Source organism: Pelophylax lessonae, assembly GCF_965119305.1.
Source record: "Pelophylax lessonae genome assembly, chromosome: 6".
Taxonomy (NCBI): Eukaryota; Metazoa; Chordata; class Amphibia; order Anura; family Ranidae; genus Pelophylax; species Pelophylax lessonae.
The window spans coordinates 191801868-191816728 of NC_138773.1; the positions used below are offsets into that span (position 1 = coordinate 191801868).

General features: G+C 45.0%; 1 protein-coding gene across 2 annotated transcripts in view; it reads right to left on the reverse strand.

Moving 5' to 3' along the window:
• Positions 1-14861, reverse strand: part of CDK15 (cyclin dependent kinase 15) — a 322696-nt gene that overhangs the window by 66222 nt on the left and 241613 nt on the right. For both annotated transcript variants that reach the window (XM_082261320.1, XM_082261321.1), the window contains one exon: positions 11774-11822. In XM_082261320.1, coding sequence (XP_082117446.1) covers positions 11774-11822 — 49 coding nt within the window. The remainder of the gene's footprint in view (positions 1-11773; positions 11823-14861) is intronic.

A 14861-nucleotide genomic window follows, 5' to 3' on the forward strand; every position in this document is an offset into this window, starting at 1 on the left:
GGGCGCTTCAGTTTGCCTCCTGTTCCCAACTCCTCCTACTCTTCTTCCTCATCCTGCCTTTAGGGTACAAAAAATTGTAATCGGGGCCTAGATTGTGTTTGTACGCGTGAGATACACCGTTTTGTAAAATTTGTCCTATTCCGCTATTCAATATACACCCTGTTTGAATGTAAAAAATTAAATTGCGGGATAGTCTGTATCGGTACATGTGAGATACACCTTTTTAAATTTGTTTGGCGCATCTCCTTCTACCGCCGAGGATTGCAGGGCGCTTCAGTTTGCCTCCTGTTCCCAACTCCTCCTACTCCTCTTCCTCATCCTGCCTTTAGGGTACAAAAAATTGTAATCGGGGCCTAGTTGGTGTTTGTACGTGTGAGATACACCGTTTTGTAAAATTTGTCCTATTCCGCTATTCAATATACACCCTGTTTGAGTGTAAAAAATTAAATTGCGGGATAGTCTGTATCAGTACATGTGAGATACACCTTTTTAAATTTGTTTGGCGCATCTCCTTCTACCGCCGAGGATTCCAGGGCGCTTCAGTTTGCCTCCTGTTCCCAACTCCTCCTACTCCTCTTCCTCATCCTGCCTTTAGAGTACAAAAAATTGTAATCGGGGCCTAGTCTGTGTTTGTACGTGTGAGATACACCGTATTATAACATTTTTCCTATTCCGCTATTCAATGTACACCCGTTTGGAGTGTAAGAAAATTAAATTACGGCATAGTCTGTATCGGTACGTGTGAGATACACCTTTTAAATTTGTTTGGCGCATCTCCTTCCACCACCAAGGATTGCAGGGCGCTTCAGTTTGCCTCCTGTTCCCAACTCCTCCTACTCCTCTTCCTCATCCTCCCTTTAGGATACAAAAAATTTTAATCAGGGCCTAGTCTGTGTTTGTACGTGTGAGACACACCGTTTTTCTATCCTTTTTCCTATTCCGCTATTCAATATACACCTTTTTGGGGTAAAAAACATTAAATTGCGGCATAGTTTGCATATTTGACTGTCAGATACACCCGTGCGATACTGTTGTTGTTTTGTTCCGCTATTCAATAAACACCTTTCTAGGGCAAGATCATAAATTACAGAAATATGAGGAGACCGCCAAATAGGGGCCGTGGCCTGGGTCGTGGCGCTGCTGGTAGAGCTCCTGTTGCAAGGAGAGGACGTGGTCGATCTGTGCCAGCTACACGCACAAGTGAAACACCTTCCACAAGTGTGAGTAGGCGACAGAACCTGCAGCAGTATTTGGTAGGGCATAATGCGCCTCTAGACGTGATGAGGCCTGAAGAAGTACAGGCGATAGTAGATTGGGTTGCTGACAGTGCCTCCAGTTCCTTCACATTGTCTCCCACCCAGTCTACTGCAGAAAGGTCAGAGTTGGCACCTGCAGCCAATGTCCAACCGTCTTTCACCTCACCCCCTTGGAAATCAGGCAAGCGTCTAAGCCCCAATCCATACAGCAGTCTCTTCTTCTTTTTGAGGACTCTGTCAGCAGGGTTTCCCAGGGCCATCCACCTAGCCCTGCCCCAGAAGTTGAAGAGATTGAGTGCAGCGATGCCCAACCACTTATTTCTCAAGATGAGTACATGCAAGGACCATCGCAGCACGTCTCCGATGATGACGAAACGCAGGTGCCAACTGCTGTGGCGTTCAGCATTGTGGAGACCGACAAGGAGGGCAGGGGTGAAGACTGGGTGGAAGATGATGTGGAGGACGATGAGGTCCTCGACCCCACATGGAATGAACGTCATGCAGGTGACCTGAGTAGTTTGGAGGAAGAGGCGGTGGTCGCACAGAGCCACCAGCACAGCAGAAGAGGGAGCAGGGTGCAGAAGCGGAGCGGCCGTGCCCTAGACACTACGCCCGCTACTGCCCAACGCAGCAAGGGAACGAGTGCACCAAAGTCAGCTCAAAGGAGTTCTCTAGCGTGGAAGTTCTTTAGAAAATGTGCTGATGACAGGACACGAGTGGTTTGCACACTGTGCAATCAGAGCCTGAAGCGAGGCATAAACCTTCTCAACCTGAGCACAACCTGGTCAGGCATCTAAGTGCAAAGCACGAGCTGCAGTGGAGTAGACACCTTCAAAACCAAGAAACGTCTCTGGCTCATCCTGCTTCCTCTTCTGCTGCATTCTCGGCCGCTCCAGCCACATCTGTAGTGATACCGGCACCTGCCACACCGCAAACAGACGATCTGTCAGCAACACCACCACCTGGGTCACCAACCATCTCCACAATGTCCCGTGGAAGCGTTCAGCTTTCCATCTCCCAAACACTTGAGAGGAAGAGGAAGTACCCCCCTACCCACCCGCGATCCCTGGCCCTGAATGCCAGCATTTCAAAATTCTTGGCCTTTGAAATGCTGTCATTCCGTCTGGTGGAGACGCACAGTTTTAAAAACCTTATGTCGGTGGCTGTCCCACAGTACGTCGTGCCCAGCTGCCACTACTTTTCCAGGCAAGCCATCCCTTCCCTGCACAACCAAGTGGGGGAAAAAATCAGGTGTGCACTGTGCAACGCCATCTCTGGCAGGGTACACCTAACTACCGATACGTGGACCAGTAAGCACGGTCAGGGGCGTTATATCTCCCTAACGGCACACTGGGTAAATGCAGTGGCGGATGGGCCTGAGGCGGATAGCAATTTGGCGCATGTCCTTCCACCACCGAGGATTGCAGGGCGCTTCAGTTTGCCTCCTGTTCCTAACTCCTCCTACTCCGCTTCCTCATCCTCTACCGCCTCCTCATCCGGACAGCGTAACACCTTCACCACCAACTTCAGCACGGCCAGGGGTAACGACAGCAGGCAGTTTTAAAACTTGTCTGTTTGGGGGACAAACCACACACCGCGCAGGAGTTGTGGAGGAGCATGGAACAGCAGACAAATGAGTGGTTGCTGCCAGCGAGCCTCAAGCCCGGCCTGGTGGTGTGTGATAACGGGCGAAATCTCATAGCAGCTCTGGGCCTAGCCGGTTTGACGCACATCCCTTGCCTGGCGCATGTTCTGAATTTGGTGGTGCAGAGGTTCCTTAAAAACTACCCCGATATGTCAGAGCTGCTGCAGAAAGTGCGGGCCGTCTGTGCGCACTTTCGGCGTTCTCACCCTGCTGCTGCTCGCCTGTCAGCGCTGCAGCGTAACTTTGGCCTTCCCGCTCACCGCCTCATATGTGACGTGCCCACAAGGTGGAACTCCACCTTGCACATGCTGCAAAGACTGTGCGAGCAGCAGCAGGCCATAGTGGAGTTTCAGCTGCAGCACGCACGCGTGAGTCGCTCTGCGGAACAGCACCACTTCACCACCAATAACTGGGCCTCCATGCGAGACCTGTGTGCCTTGTTGCGCTGTTTTGAGTACTCCACCAACATGGCCCGTGCCGATGACGCCGTTCTCAGCTTAACTATCTCACTTCTATGCCTCCTTGAAAAAACAATTCGGGCGATGATGGAAGAGGATGTGGCACAGGATGAGGAGGAGGAGGAGGAGGAGGATGAAGAGGTAACATTTCCAAGGCTTTCAGGGCAGTCATTCGCATGGGGCTCCGAGGGTGGGTTCCTGCACACACAAACGCCAGGGACACAATTGTCCAGCAGGGGCACAGTTCTGGAGGTTGAGGAGGATGAGGAGGAGGAGCTGGAGCTGGAGGAGGAGATGGAAGCATGTTCACAGCAGGGTGGCACCCAGGCCAGCTCATGGCCATCACTGGTGCGTGGCTGGGGGGATACAGAGGACACGGACGATACACCTCCCACAGAGGACAGCCTTTCGTTGCCTCTGGGCAGCCTGGCACACATGAGCGATTACATGCTGCAGTGTCTCCACAACGACCGCCGAGTTGCCCACATTCTAACTTGTGCTGATTACTGGGTGGCCACGCTGCTGGATCCCCGTTACAAGGACAACGTACCGTCCTTAATTCACTCACTGGAGCGCGATCGCAAGATGCGCGAGTACAAGCGCACGCTGGTAGACGCCATGCTGCTGGCATTCCCACCTGACAACGGGGCCACAGTGGAAGCACAAGGCAGAGGAGGAGGAGGAGGAGGAGGAGGAGGAGGAAGAGGTCGCCAACGCAACCAGGGCACCGCCAGCACCTCAGAAGGCAGGGTTAGCATGGCCGAAATGTGGAAAAGCTTTGTCAGCACGCCACAACAAACAGCAGCACCAGCAGCTCATATGGAACGTCTTAGCAGGAGGCAGCATTTCACCAACATGGTGGAGCAGTATGTGTGCACACGCCTAGGCGTACTGAATGAGGGGTCTGCCCCCTTCAACTTCTGGGTCTCCAAGTTGGGCACATGGCCTGAGCTTGCCCTTTACGCCTTGGAAGTGCTGGCGTACCCTGCAGCCAGTGTATTATCTGAACGGGTATTTAGCACGGCTGGGGGCGTTATCACAGACAAGCGCAGCCGCCTGTCCAGAGACAATGTGGACAAGCTCACGTTCATTAAAATGAACCAGGCATGGATCCCACGGGACTTTTCCGTACCTTGTGCAGAATAGCGATGGATACCGACCTTACCCACCCATTGTTCCATTTTTGCTCTTTCTCACTCTTTTGGGGTGTACCCTCATTTAAAATTTGTGAAAAGAAGCAGTGTTGGCTACCTCGTCCTCCTCAGGGCCAGATTAACGTAGGGGCTATTGGAGCTGCAGCTCCAGGCCCCTACCTTTATATAGGCCCCAGGTTGGCCATATTCACTGTTACCGCTCTTCTGTCACTTGTAAACACAGAAGTCTGGCTTCTATGCTCGCTTCCCCAGACAGCTCCCTCAGAACCTCCCCACACAGCACGAAGGCCGGACAAGGAGGGACAGTTGCCGATGCATGGATGTGTTTATGGGCTTCAGAGACAGCATCCCATGTGGAATTAGGCATGCATGGCTGCACCCTTCCTCCTCTGGGTGCATGCCAAGGCACGGCCCTTAAGGCCCTTCAAAATCCTCAGCACCAAGCCCATGATGCTCTTAATCCGGCCCTGGTCCTTCTCCACCGCTGCTTCCACCTACACCGCCCATAGGTGTGCGCAGCCTATTGCATTAGGGTGTGCACCCCAAAGTTTAAATACACATGCATGTGTTTGCCTACATGTACATGGCCCCGATACATTACTTTCCCTGCTGGTAAAGAGAAATAGAGCAGAGCAGGTCCGAGGGAGATCTTTCCCATCTCCTCACTGGCAAACAGAGCGATAATGCTATGTGCCCTAGGTGATTAGGGTGTGCCCAGGTACACCCGACACACCCTGTGCGCACGCCTATGACACCGCCACATCCACCACCACCTCAACCTCCCTCCTACTCCATATGGGCCTCGTCCTTCAGAGATGAAGAACATTGTTTTATTTTTCTGTTTTTTTTTGTTGTTTTAAGTTATTTCCCTATCCACATTTGTTTGCAGAGCACTTGCCATGCTCTTAACTACGTTTTGCTACCATTTGCAGCACTCTAGCCCTTTCCATTGGTGTTTTAGAGCCATTTTAGTGCCTTAAAGTTCGGGTCCCCATTGACTTCAATGGGGTTCGGTGTCCGGGAAAAGTTCCGCCGAACACGGACATCCAGGTGTCCGCTCAACTCTACTCATTATATGTAATTTTTATACAGTACATATGTTATATATATTTATTGTATATTTTAAATTTGTAAGTGCTAACAAGCAGATCCCTCTGATTCCCCTTGTTTTGTATTGTAACTGCACTGTCTGCCTCCATTTTGTAAAACATTGCACAATTTGCTAGCGCAATAAAAATCCTTTATAATAATAAAAATTATATGTAGCACCCTCCTAGGTAGGTGCTAGTGAGAACGTATAGTTTGAGCCCTGTCTGCTCACTAGAAGAACTGCAGATAAACCTATATTGTTCTCTGCCTACCAGAGAGCAGGATCTCTTAGTGAGGTCTGCTCATTGTGCTCAGAGTGCAACTCATTCTGTCTAGAGAGTGTTTCACACTGGTCCAATAGGGAGGCATGTTGGACAGTGGGAGGAAACCTGATGAATGGGTGCATGGGTTTTTGATACAGTCCTGATGATTGGCAGAGGGAAAGTCGCCTCGGTGCATGTTGGGATACTGCATAAAAGCCAGGAGCACATGTGCTCGAGGTCTTTCATTGGGGAGCTTAGTCCCGGAGAGAGGGGGCAGCTGCCTCCTCCTCTGTAGAGGTGCTATGCGGCCTCAGGGGGTTGTCCTGAGGGCCTGAAGAGTAGCAGTGAGGAGCTGAACCCAGAGGTCAAGAGAAGCTGACTGAGATGGGAGACACTGGAGGGTCTGTCTCTGCAGTACAGTGAGTACAGAAACTCATGTCAAAGGGCCTGACCTCAGGGGGGCCACCCCTGCTTCTAGGATAGTCAGTTTATGGGTGTCAGCGGGAAGAGGATGCTAGAGAGAGTACCCTGAAGATAGATTATTGTCCATCAAGTCATCTTGTTAGAGAGCAAAGGGCGCAAGAGACTTAATCCACACTGCCACTACTGTGGATGGGGTTAACAGCTTGGCTGTTCCATGTTTCCAAACAGAGTTCTGAAGATAGAAGTCCTCAAACAATGTGAATAGTTAAATTGGATTATCCCACTATTCCCTTCTCCTATCCCAAATTACCAATAAACAACAAAACAAACAACACCCCTAGACTGTTCATCCATGTGATAAGCGGGAGGGAACAAGGAGGGATTCACTGACTTTTTCAAATAAATGTGTGCTGGTAACCAAGGGAGCCCTTCAAGACAATACTCAGCAGTTTTTGTGGGGACAGTGCTACATATACATGCCTTCAGGATGCAATTATCAGTTAACTCCATGATGTCTCAAAAAACTCTACTGCTTGTATGGCATCTGGACTAGGTACTGCAATAGATTTATCCTATTAAATAACAAATCAGTCAATTTGGAAAATTCTGTATTATAATGATTGTATACACTTACCAGCCTTCTTATTAGGTACACCTAGCTAGTACCGAGTTGGACCCCCTTTTGCCTTCAGAACTGCCTTAATTTTTTATGGCATAGGTTCAACAATGTGTTGGAAACATTCCTCAGAGATTTTGGTCCATATTGACATGATAGCAATACACGGTTGCTACAGATTTGCTGGCTGCACATCCACGATGCGAATCTACCGTTTCGCCACATCCCAAAGGTGCTCTATTGGATTGGGATCTGGTGACTGTGGAGGCCATTGGAGTAGTGAACTAATTGTCATGTTCAATAATCCAGTTTGAGATTATTTGAGCATTGTGACATGGCTTATTATCCTGCTAGAAGTAGCCATTAGAAGATGGGTACACTGTAGTCATAAAGGACATGGACATGGTCAGCAACAATACTCAGGTAGGCCGTGGAGTTTATACAATGCTCAATTGGTACTATAGGGTCCAAAGCGTGCCAAGAAAATACCCCCCATACCATTACACCACCAGCCTGAACTGTTGATACCGTTGATACAAGGCATGTAGTTTACGCTAAATTCTGACTCTACCATATGAATGTCGCCGCTGAAATCGAGACTCATCATACCAGGCAATGTTTTTTCCAATCTTCTATTGCTCAATTTTGGTGAGTCTGTGCAAATTGTAACCTTAGTTTCCTGTTCTTAGCTGGCAGTAGTGGCACCCAGTGTGGTCTTCTTCTGTTGTAGCCAACTGCTTTAACGTTTGATGTGTTGTAGGTTCAGAGATGGTATTCTGCACATCTTGGATGTAACGAGTGATTATTTGAGTTACTGTTGCCTTTCTATCATCTCAAACCAGTCTGCCCATTCTCCTCTGACATCAGCAAGGCATTTTCGTCCACACAACTGCCGCTCACTGGCTATTCTTTCTTTTTTGGACCATTCTCTGTAAACCCTAGAGATGGTTGCGCATGAAAATCCCAGTAGATAAGAGCCTGTCCGGCACCAACAACAATGCCATGTTCAAAGTCACCTAAATCACCTTTCTTTCCCATTCTGATGCTCGGTTTGAACTTCAGCAAGTCGTCTTCACCACATCAAGATGCCTAAATGCATTGAGTTGCTGCTATGTGATTGGCTGATTAGCAATTTGTGTTACCAAGCAACTGAACAGGTGTACCTAATAAAGTGGCCGGTGAGTGTATGTCAGTTTAAAAAAGGAGAGTGTATGAGCACTTTTACTATCTCCCATATGAGCAGCATGTGTACCAAATATCCAGATCTTTTACATTTATCAAAAAGTATAAGTGTAATGTAAAATGTAGAAATGTCTTAGGCCTTATGCACACTGGGCATTTTTACAGCTGCTGTTTTGGAAATCAGACGTTTTTTTCTAAACTCCCCTGCATGTTATCCTATGTGTTCATGCACACATAGGAGTTGATTTACTAAAGGCAAAAAGACTGTGCATTTTGCAAAGTGCAAGTGCACTCTGCAAGGGCAATTGCTCCAGAGCTTAGTAAATGAGGGAGATCTCTGCTGACTTCCATCATCCAATCCAGTTTCCTTGTACGTTATGGGTATTCTTTTCAAAGGGAAGCTTTACATCATTTACTAAGCTCTGGAGCAACTGAACTTTGCAAAGTGCACAGTCTATTTGCCTATAATTCAACTCCATAGGCTTTTATCAGCGTTTTTGGCAGGAGAATTTAGAGGCAGGAAAAAACCCCTCTGCCAGCGCATTCTGAAGCTGCACCGTTTTGGCAGAAAAAACGCTGACAGCTTCTAAACTCTACTAAACTCTTCTAAACTCTGCTAAACACCGGTGTCCAGCATTTAGCAGAGCTTTTTTTTTTTTTTTTAAACGTGATTAGCTGTTTGTTCGTTTATAAGGAGTGGGCCAGGAAGCCGGCTGCTGCATCCTTAACAACAGATGAGTCATCAGCTGTCAGCGGGCTTCCCCCAAAATCCATACCAGACCCCTAGGTCTGCTAAGAATTTCGAGGGGAACTCCCAGGCCAACAATTTTTTTTAAAATGGCATGGGATCCCCCCCATAATCCATACCAGACCCTTATCCGAGCATGCAGTCTGGCATGCCAGGAAAGGGGGTGGGGGCGAGTGAGCACCCCCCTTCCTCCTGAGCCATACTAGACCACATGCCCTCAACATGGGGATGCTTTGGGGTAGGGGGGTTCTGCCCCCCCAAAACACCTTGTGCCCACGTTCATGGGGACAAGAGCTTCTTCCCCACAAACATTTTGGTTGTGGGGGTCTGCGGGTGTGGGACTTATTGGAATCTGAAAGCCCTCTTTAACAAGGGGCCCTCGGATCTCAGGCCCTCCCTATGTAAATGAGTATGGGGTACATAGTGACCCTACTTTTTCACCAAAAAAAAAAAAAGTAAATAAATATACAACATAAGAAAAAAGGAAGAACAACCTATGAGAATCACAAGAAGTCTCCACCCTGCGCCAATGATGTAAGAAGATAATCTCTAAGTACTGAGCTGCCACCTAACAAATAATGACAATAAAAATAAAAGGGTGAATTGGATCAAAAAACCTAGCACACTCTCTGAAGAAGTCCAACGATGATACGTGTAAGGGTGTGACTACGTGGCTCTGTCAAGCACCTGGAATGCTGCATCTATCCATCGCTCTGTTCCACTGCTGGTCAGTGACTGGGTGAGGACAAGTAAGGCAGGTCCAGCTGTTTTTAAGGCTTGTCATATGTGCTTCAGTTTTAATATATTGTTGTAAGTGCAATGTGTAAGGGGGGTTTGTATGGGGTAATAAAGTAATCATCGTACTACACTAAGAGTGGCTCCCTCCCCTCTTTACATATGTTGCATGTCCTATAATTGGAACTGACTTCGGATGTTTCTGGGTGGAGAGTTGTGATAGGAACCCTGGTTATCCCCCTTCCTGGAGTGAAGAGGAATGGTGTGGAGAGAATTGCTTATTCCAGGATCACTGCTTTTATCTGCCTAAGAAGACCCAGTCTGGGGTGGTCATTGAGGTCTTGGTTGCATTCAAAGGATATGATGTGCCTTTTACCCATTGATTTCTGGTGAGTACATTACCATTGGGAGAGGCTGCATGTGGTGTGGTGAAGGACTATTTATATTGTTTTTAGGATTTCCCTCACATGGAGCACTTCAGGATCATCCCCTATTAATTGGACTTGTTTATAGAGCATTTACAGAGCATTTATAGACATATTTATTGTTTTACTACAATTTATTCCAATACTGCAAATTCTATTCATTGTGTATTTCATTTTATTTTTGGATTTAATATCATGGGTGTCCTTGGAATATAGTTCACATTCAGTTTTATCATGTATATATGATTTATCAGCGCCGCCTGGTGGTCTGGGTCTTTTGATCCAATTCACCCTTTTATTTTTAAATATACAACATAATTTTTTTACAAGTTCTTTATTAAAAAATCAAAAACCAAAAAAAAAACGTCCCTGCTGTAGATCCATCACCAATCACAATGTCCACCACCACCGCCAACCTGAAAAAATAAATAAACCTCCGGTCCCGACAAACGCTGATTCTTTATAATAAATGACTTGTCAAAAACTTGTGTTCTGTTTTTATTTACATTTTACACCTTTTTGGTGAATGAGTATGGGGTACTTTGTACCCCATACTCATTCACATAGGTGGGGGGTCAGGCTGCATGCTCAGATAAGGGTCTGGTATGGATTTGGGGGGGACCCCATGCCTTTTTTTTTTTTTCATTTTTGTATTGCCGGCAATGTTTATTTTTACATTTAGCTGTCAGTGGGAACATCCATAAGGATGCAGCAGCCCTATTTCTTAATGCTGAAGCTACTAAGCGTAGCTTGCACACCAGCTTAAACACAGCTAAACACTTATGTTATTTTTTAATATATTCTAGAAATTTTTCTAATCTAGAAGAATCCTAGACCTTCTGACAATTTTAAAACTCTTAGGTATTTTTTCAAATGTTATACCCATGGAGGCAAAAGTGAGGTACATTCACCTCATGCACACTAGACATTTTGCTAACTCTCCTAGACTCCTTTCCTCTTGGCAGCAGAGTTTTGGCAGAAAAAATGCTTGACACTTGTAAACTCATGTAACATGTTGAGGCGCATTTAAACGTGTTTAGGTGCGCCAAGAACTTGGGTGGTAATTCATTTAATTGGCCAGAATAATAATTTTATTCTGGCCGCTGAGATGAACTAGCCCTTGAGTGTTAAATGTGCCTAGCGTTTAGGTGTGCTTAGACACATTTACACACTTTAAGCCCCCGTTCACATTAGGTCGCTCCGACTTCGGGGGCGACCTGTGAAGTCGCGTGCAGCGCGACTTTGGTGCGACTTGCACGGACTTTACATAATGGAAGTCAATGCAAGTTGCCTCCAGGTTGCCCCGAAGTAGTACAGGACCCTTTTTCTAAGTCGGAGCGACTTGTGTCGCTCCTATTAGAACGGCTCCTGTACTACACAGTGGGAGCGAGAGGACCATGACTTGTCAGGCTGACAAGTCGCCTGACAAGTCGCGGCAGTGTGAATGGACCCTAATGGTATTTCTGCCAAAACCCTGCTGCTCCTGGATGCACTGGCTGTGGAATTTTTTTTTTCCTGCCTTTAAACTCTGTTAAAGGCCTATGTGTGCATATAAAAATGGGCTAACATACAGAGGCGTTTATTGGTAGGAGAAAAAAACGCCAAAGTCCCTTGGAGCAGCCGGAAAAACATCCAGTCTGCATGAGACCTTCATCTCTGATGTGCTTAGCAACGTAAAAAGTGTAAATAAAGATACATGATCATCTTCCAGCATTACAAGCAGTTCTTACTCATTATCATTTTATTCTTGGCAAAGGTTAATTCAATACCTTGGCTTACCTGTCCCAGACATTTCCAAAAGGTTGTTTTTCACATAGAGTCAGGCAATCTACAAACAAAAATAAAAGAGCATATTTATACACATGCATACAAATACATGAAACTCAAAAAGCAAAAAAAACACGTTAATGCAAACATCTGAATACTAATTGTTTAAATATAAAAGGACCATACTTAAAATGTAATGTTTTAGACACCAAAGCATAGAAGCTAAACTCAGAAGGCACAGAAAATTTGCATTTTTTGGGGCAAGTACCCTTATAATTGCCAAATAACAAACCGCAATTAAATACGTTTACAAAAATGTTATAAACAGAAACTGAATACCTAAAAAGTATAACTTGCTGGAACAGGTTCCATGTAAACATTAAAGCATATAACTGTCAGTTGTACAGCTCTTAGTAGTGGGAACTGTATACGGTATTTATTAGTGACCTTTTGACCATATAACTTCACTGGCACTGTGAGTTTTCAGCACTGAGGCTAAATAGCTGGTGAAATGAAAAATGTGGAAGACTACCATTGCTAACCTCCTTCTGAAAATAGTAGTTGCAGAAAAAGATTTGCTGTTAGGAACAGTTGGAAGTACAATCATGTAGATGCCCCTGTTCTGGTTTGTATGTTGTGGTTGATTTTCGTTGAAGGTATGTGCAGGCACATCTCGGTGCCTATACTTTAAAGGGTTTGTTTTTTTTGTTTGTTTTTTGGCTGGCAGTACTACCTGGGCACTGACCATTAACAAAGTGACATTTCACCATGGATGTCACACCATGTCCCCAATCTTAATCTTTCAAAAACTGAGATCATCACTAACTTTATTTCCAAAAATCACCCAACATGTCCTCCCAAGACCTTTTGCTCTCTAGATCACCTTGCCCCATCCTGGCCTCCATGACTTTTCCAGAGCCTTACTCATTCTTTGGAACCCCCTTCCCCAATATGTGTAGGTATTTCCTACCCTGTCCACATTTAGGTGATCCCTGAAAACTCATCTCTTTCGGAAGCCTAACCCTCCTCAACCTAAAAATTATACTCCTTCTCAATCAGCTCATCCCTCACAGTCATTATCTTTTGTATCACGTGCCCCCCCCCCCGTTTTAGATTGTAAGCTCTCACAAACATGGCCCTCCCAATCCTCTTGTACTGAATTATATTGTAACTGTACTGTCTCTGTTTCTTTTGTAAAGAGCAACACAAACTGTTCGCACAATATAAATCCCGTATAATAATAATATTTATTACAATGAAGCCAAAACTCCTAATCTGTATACTTGTGCACAGTGATTTACGAAGCTTTAGCTCAGCATTACAAACAGGCAATTATCATTTTAGGGAGTAGTAAGCAATGGCAGCTTACGTATGTATCTCAGTACAGATTTCTTTTAGGTGGTATACAAACGGTTTGGAACTAATAGTACTACCTAAGGGCAGACACCACAATATGCCCGAAAGTAGCTTTCTTAAACACCAAATCCTCCTCTGTAAATTTTAGAAGTCCCAAATTGCAGATGCTCATCTAAAACAGAACTTTAGTAATATAGTAATTAGTAATATAGAATCTTGTCAAGCACCACACCCCAAATATGGCATATGGTAAACAAAAGAAGGAAGAAAAGGTTCTTTTCTGGTGCTTGGCTACCCCACTCAGTAAACAAAAAAATCAATAAATCTATAAAAATGATTGCTTTATTAATATCAAAAAAGAGTTAAAAATTCATAATTTAATAATTTAAGTAAATCAAATACAAATAATCCATACATCGTAATAGTCCACATAACAGTAGAATACATAAAAGAATCAACCCCCTCAATAAAAGGCTCAATCTCTCCCATAATATCACTGAATGTACAGTGTGACCACGTACATATCAGAGGGTAGAGTTGTTCCCTCTGACGTGTTTCGCCTATATGGCTTCCCCAGGGGTATTAGGTGAGGGGGTTCAAAAGGAAGTGAAGAAAATAAATTGCGATTTCAAAGGAGACAACAGATACTTGTCTTATCTCGGGTAGATGGTCTGCCGGGGTATCAAAGAAAACAGAACTTTACTACCAAAATAATCTTGCCATTAAACGCTCTTCTTTCTAGCCATCACAGCATCATGTGATTTGCTAGGTGAATATGTAGCCAGTGCAATCCACTTGTGCCCATCTGTGAAATTTCAGAATAAGGGATCCCTGATGCTGGAGTAACATAGGCAGTCACTCTGTTGGCTTCAGGAGAAAGCCCAGTGAGAATTATGCTCCGGGTCCTACCATCTTTCTTCTGATCCATGAAGTGAACAGTGGTGCAAATTTTATTTATGGCATCAGCAACTGGATGCAATGCAGCCTGAATGTTCGAAGAACAAGGGAGGACTGAGAAAGTTAGTATGGGTATATCTCTATTAGTAAGAATATATCTTTAAAAAACCTGTTTGTTGTTTACAGTTCTGTTTTCAGTAAGGTCCTAATTTCAGCTCCATAAAAAGAGCCAATTAAGGCTTAGCAATACATAGTAGCTTATACCTCAGAAAGTTTGAAGCAGATCTGCTCTTCTTGAAAGCTACACTGCTAGCTTGTCAATGTATATTAGTGAGCACATTATAGAAATTTCTTTTACAAGAATTTATTAAAGTTTCAGAACACTGTTAGAAAAATGAGGTGAATGCAGGGGTCCAAAATTTCAGAGAACAAAGTAGATATGCAGAAGAGTCATACATTACAGTTTTTTGAAGGTACGCATTTATTATGTCTTTATAAATGCACAAGTCCAAACCTTCATTCATATGAAAAAAGACACTGACACTGGACTCACCACCTCAGTGGGAGATTGTTTTGTTCTATTGAGGGCTCAATGATTGTAAAAAAGGAAATAGTATAGAGAACAGGGACACAGAGACATGACAAAAAAGATATTGGGTAGAGGAAGTTTGAGGGAAGAAGAGGGAGGAAAAAAAAATAAAGAAAAATTTAATAGTTCTAGGCATAATGGTGTCAGCGAAGGTAGAGTTTGGGAATAAAATGGGATTCCCATTCTCCTTAGGGGTGCAGCACATATTAAAATTATTTCAAAGTCCTGTTTTTTTTGTATAACAAACATGTTATACTT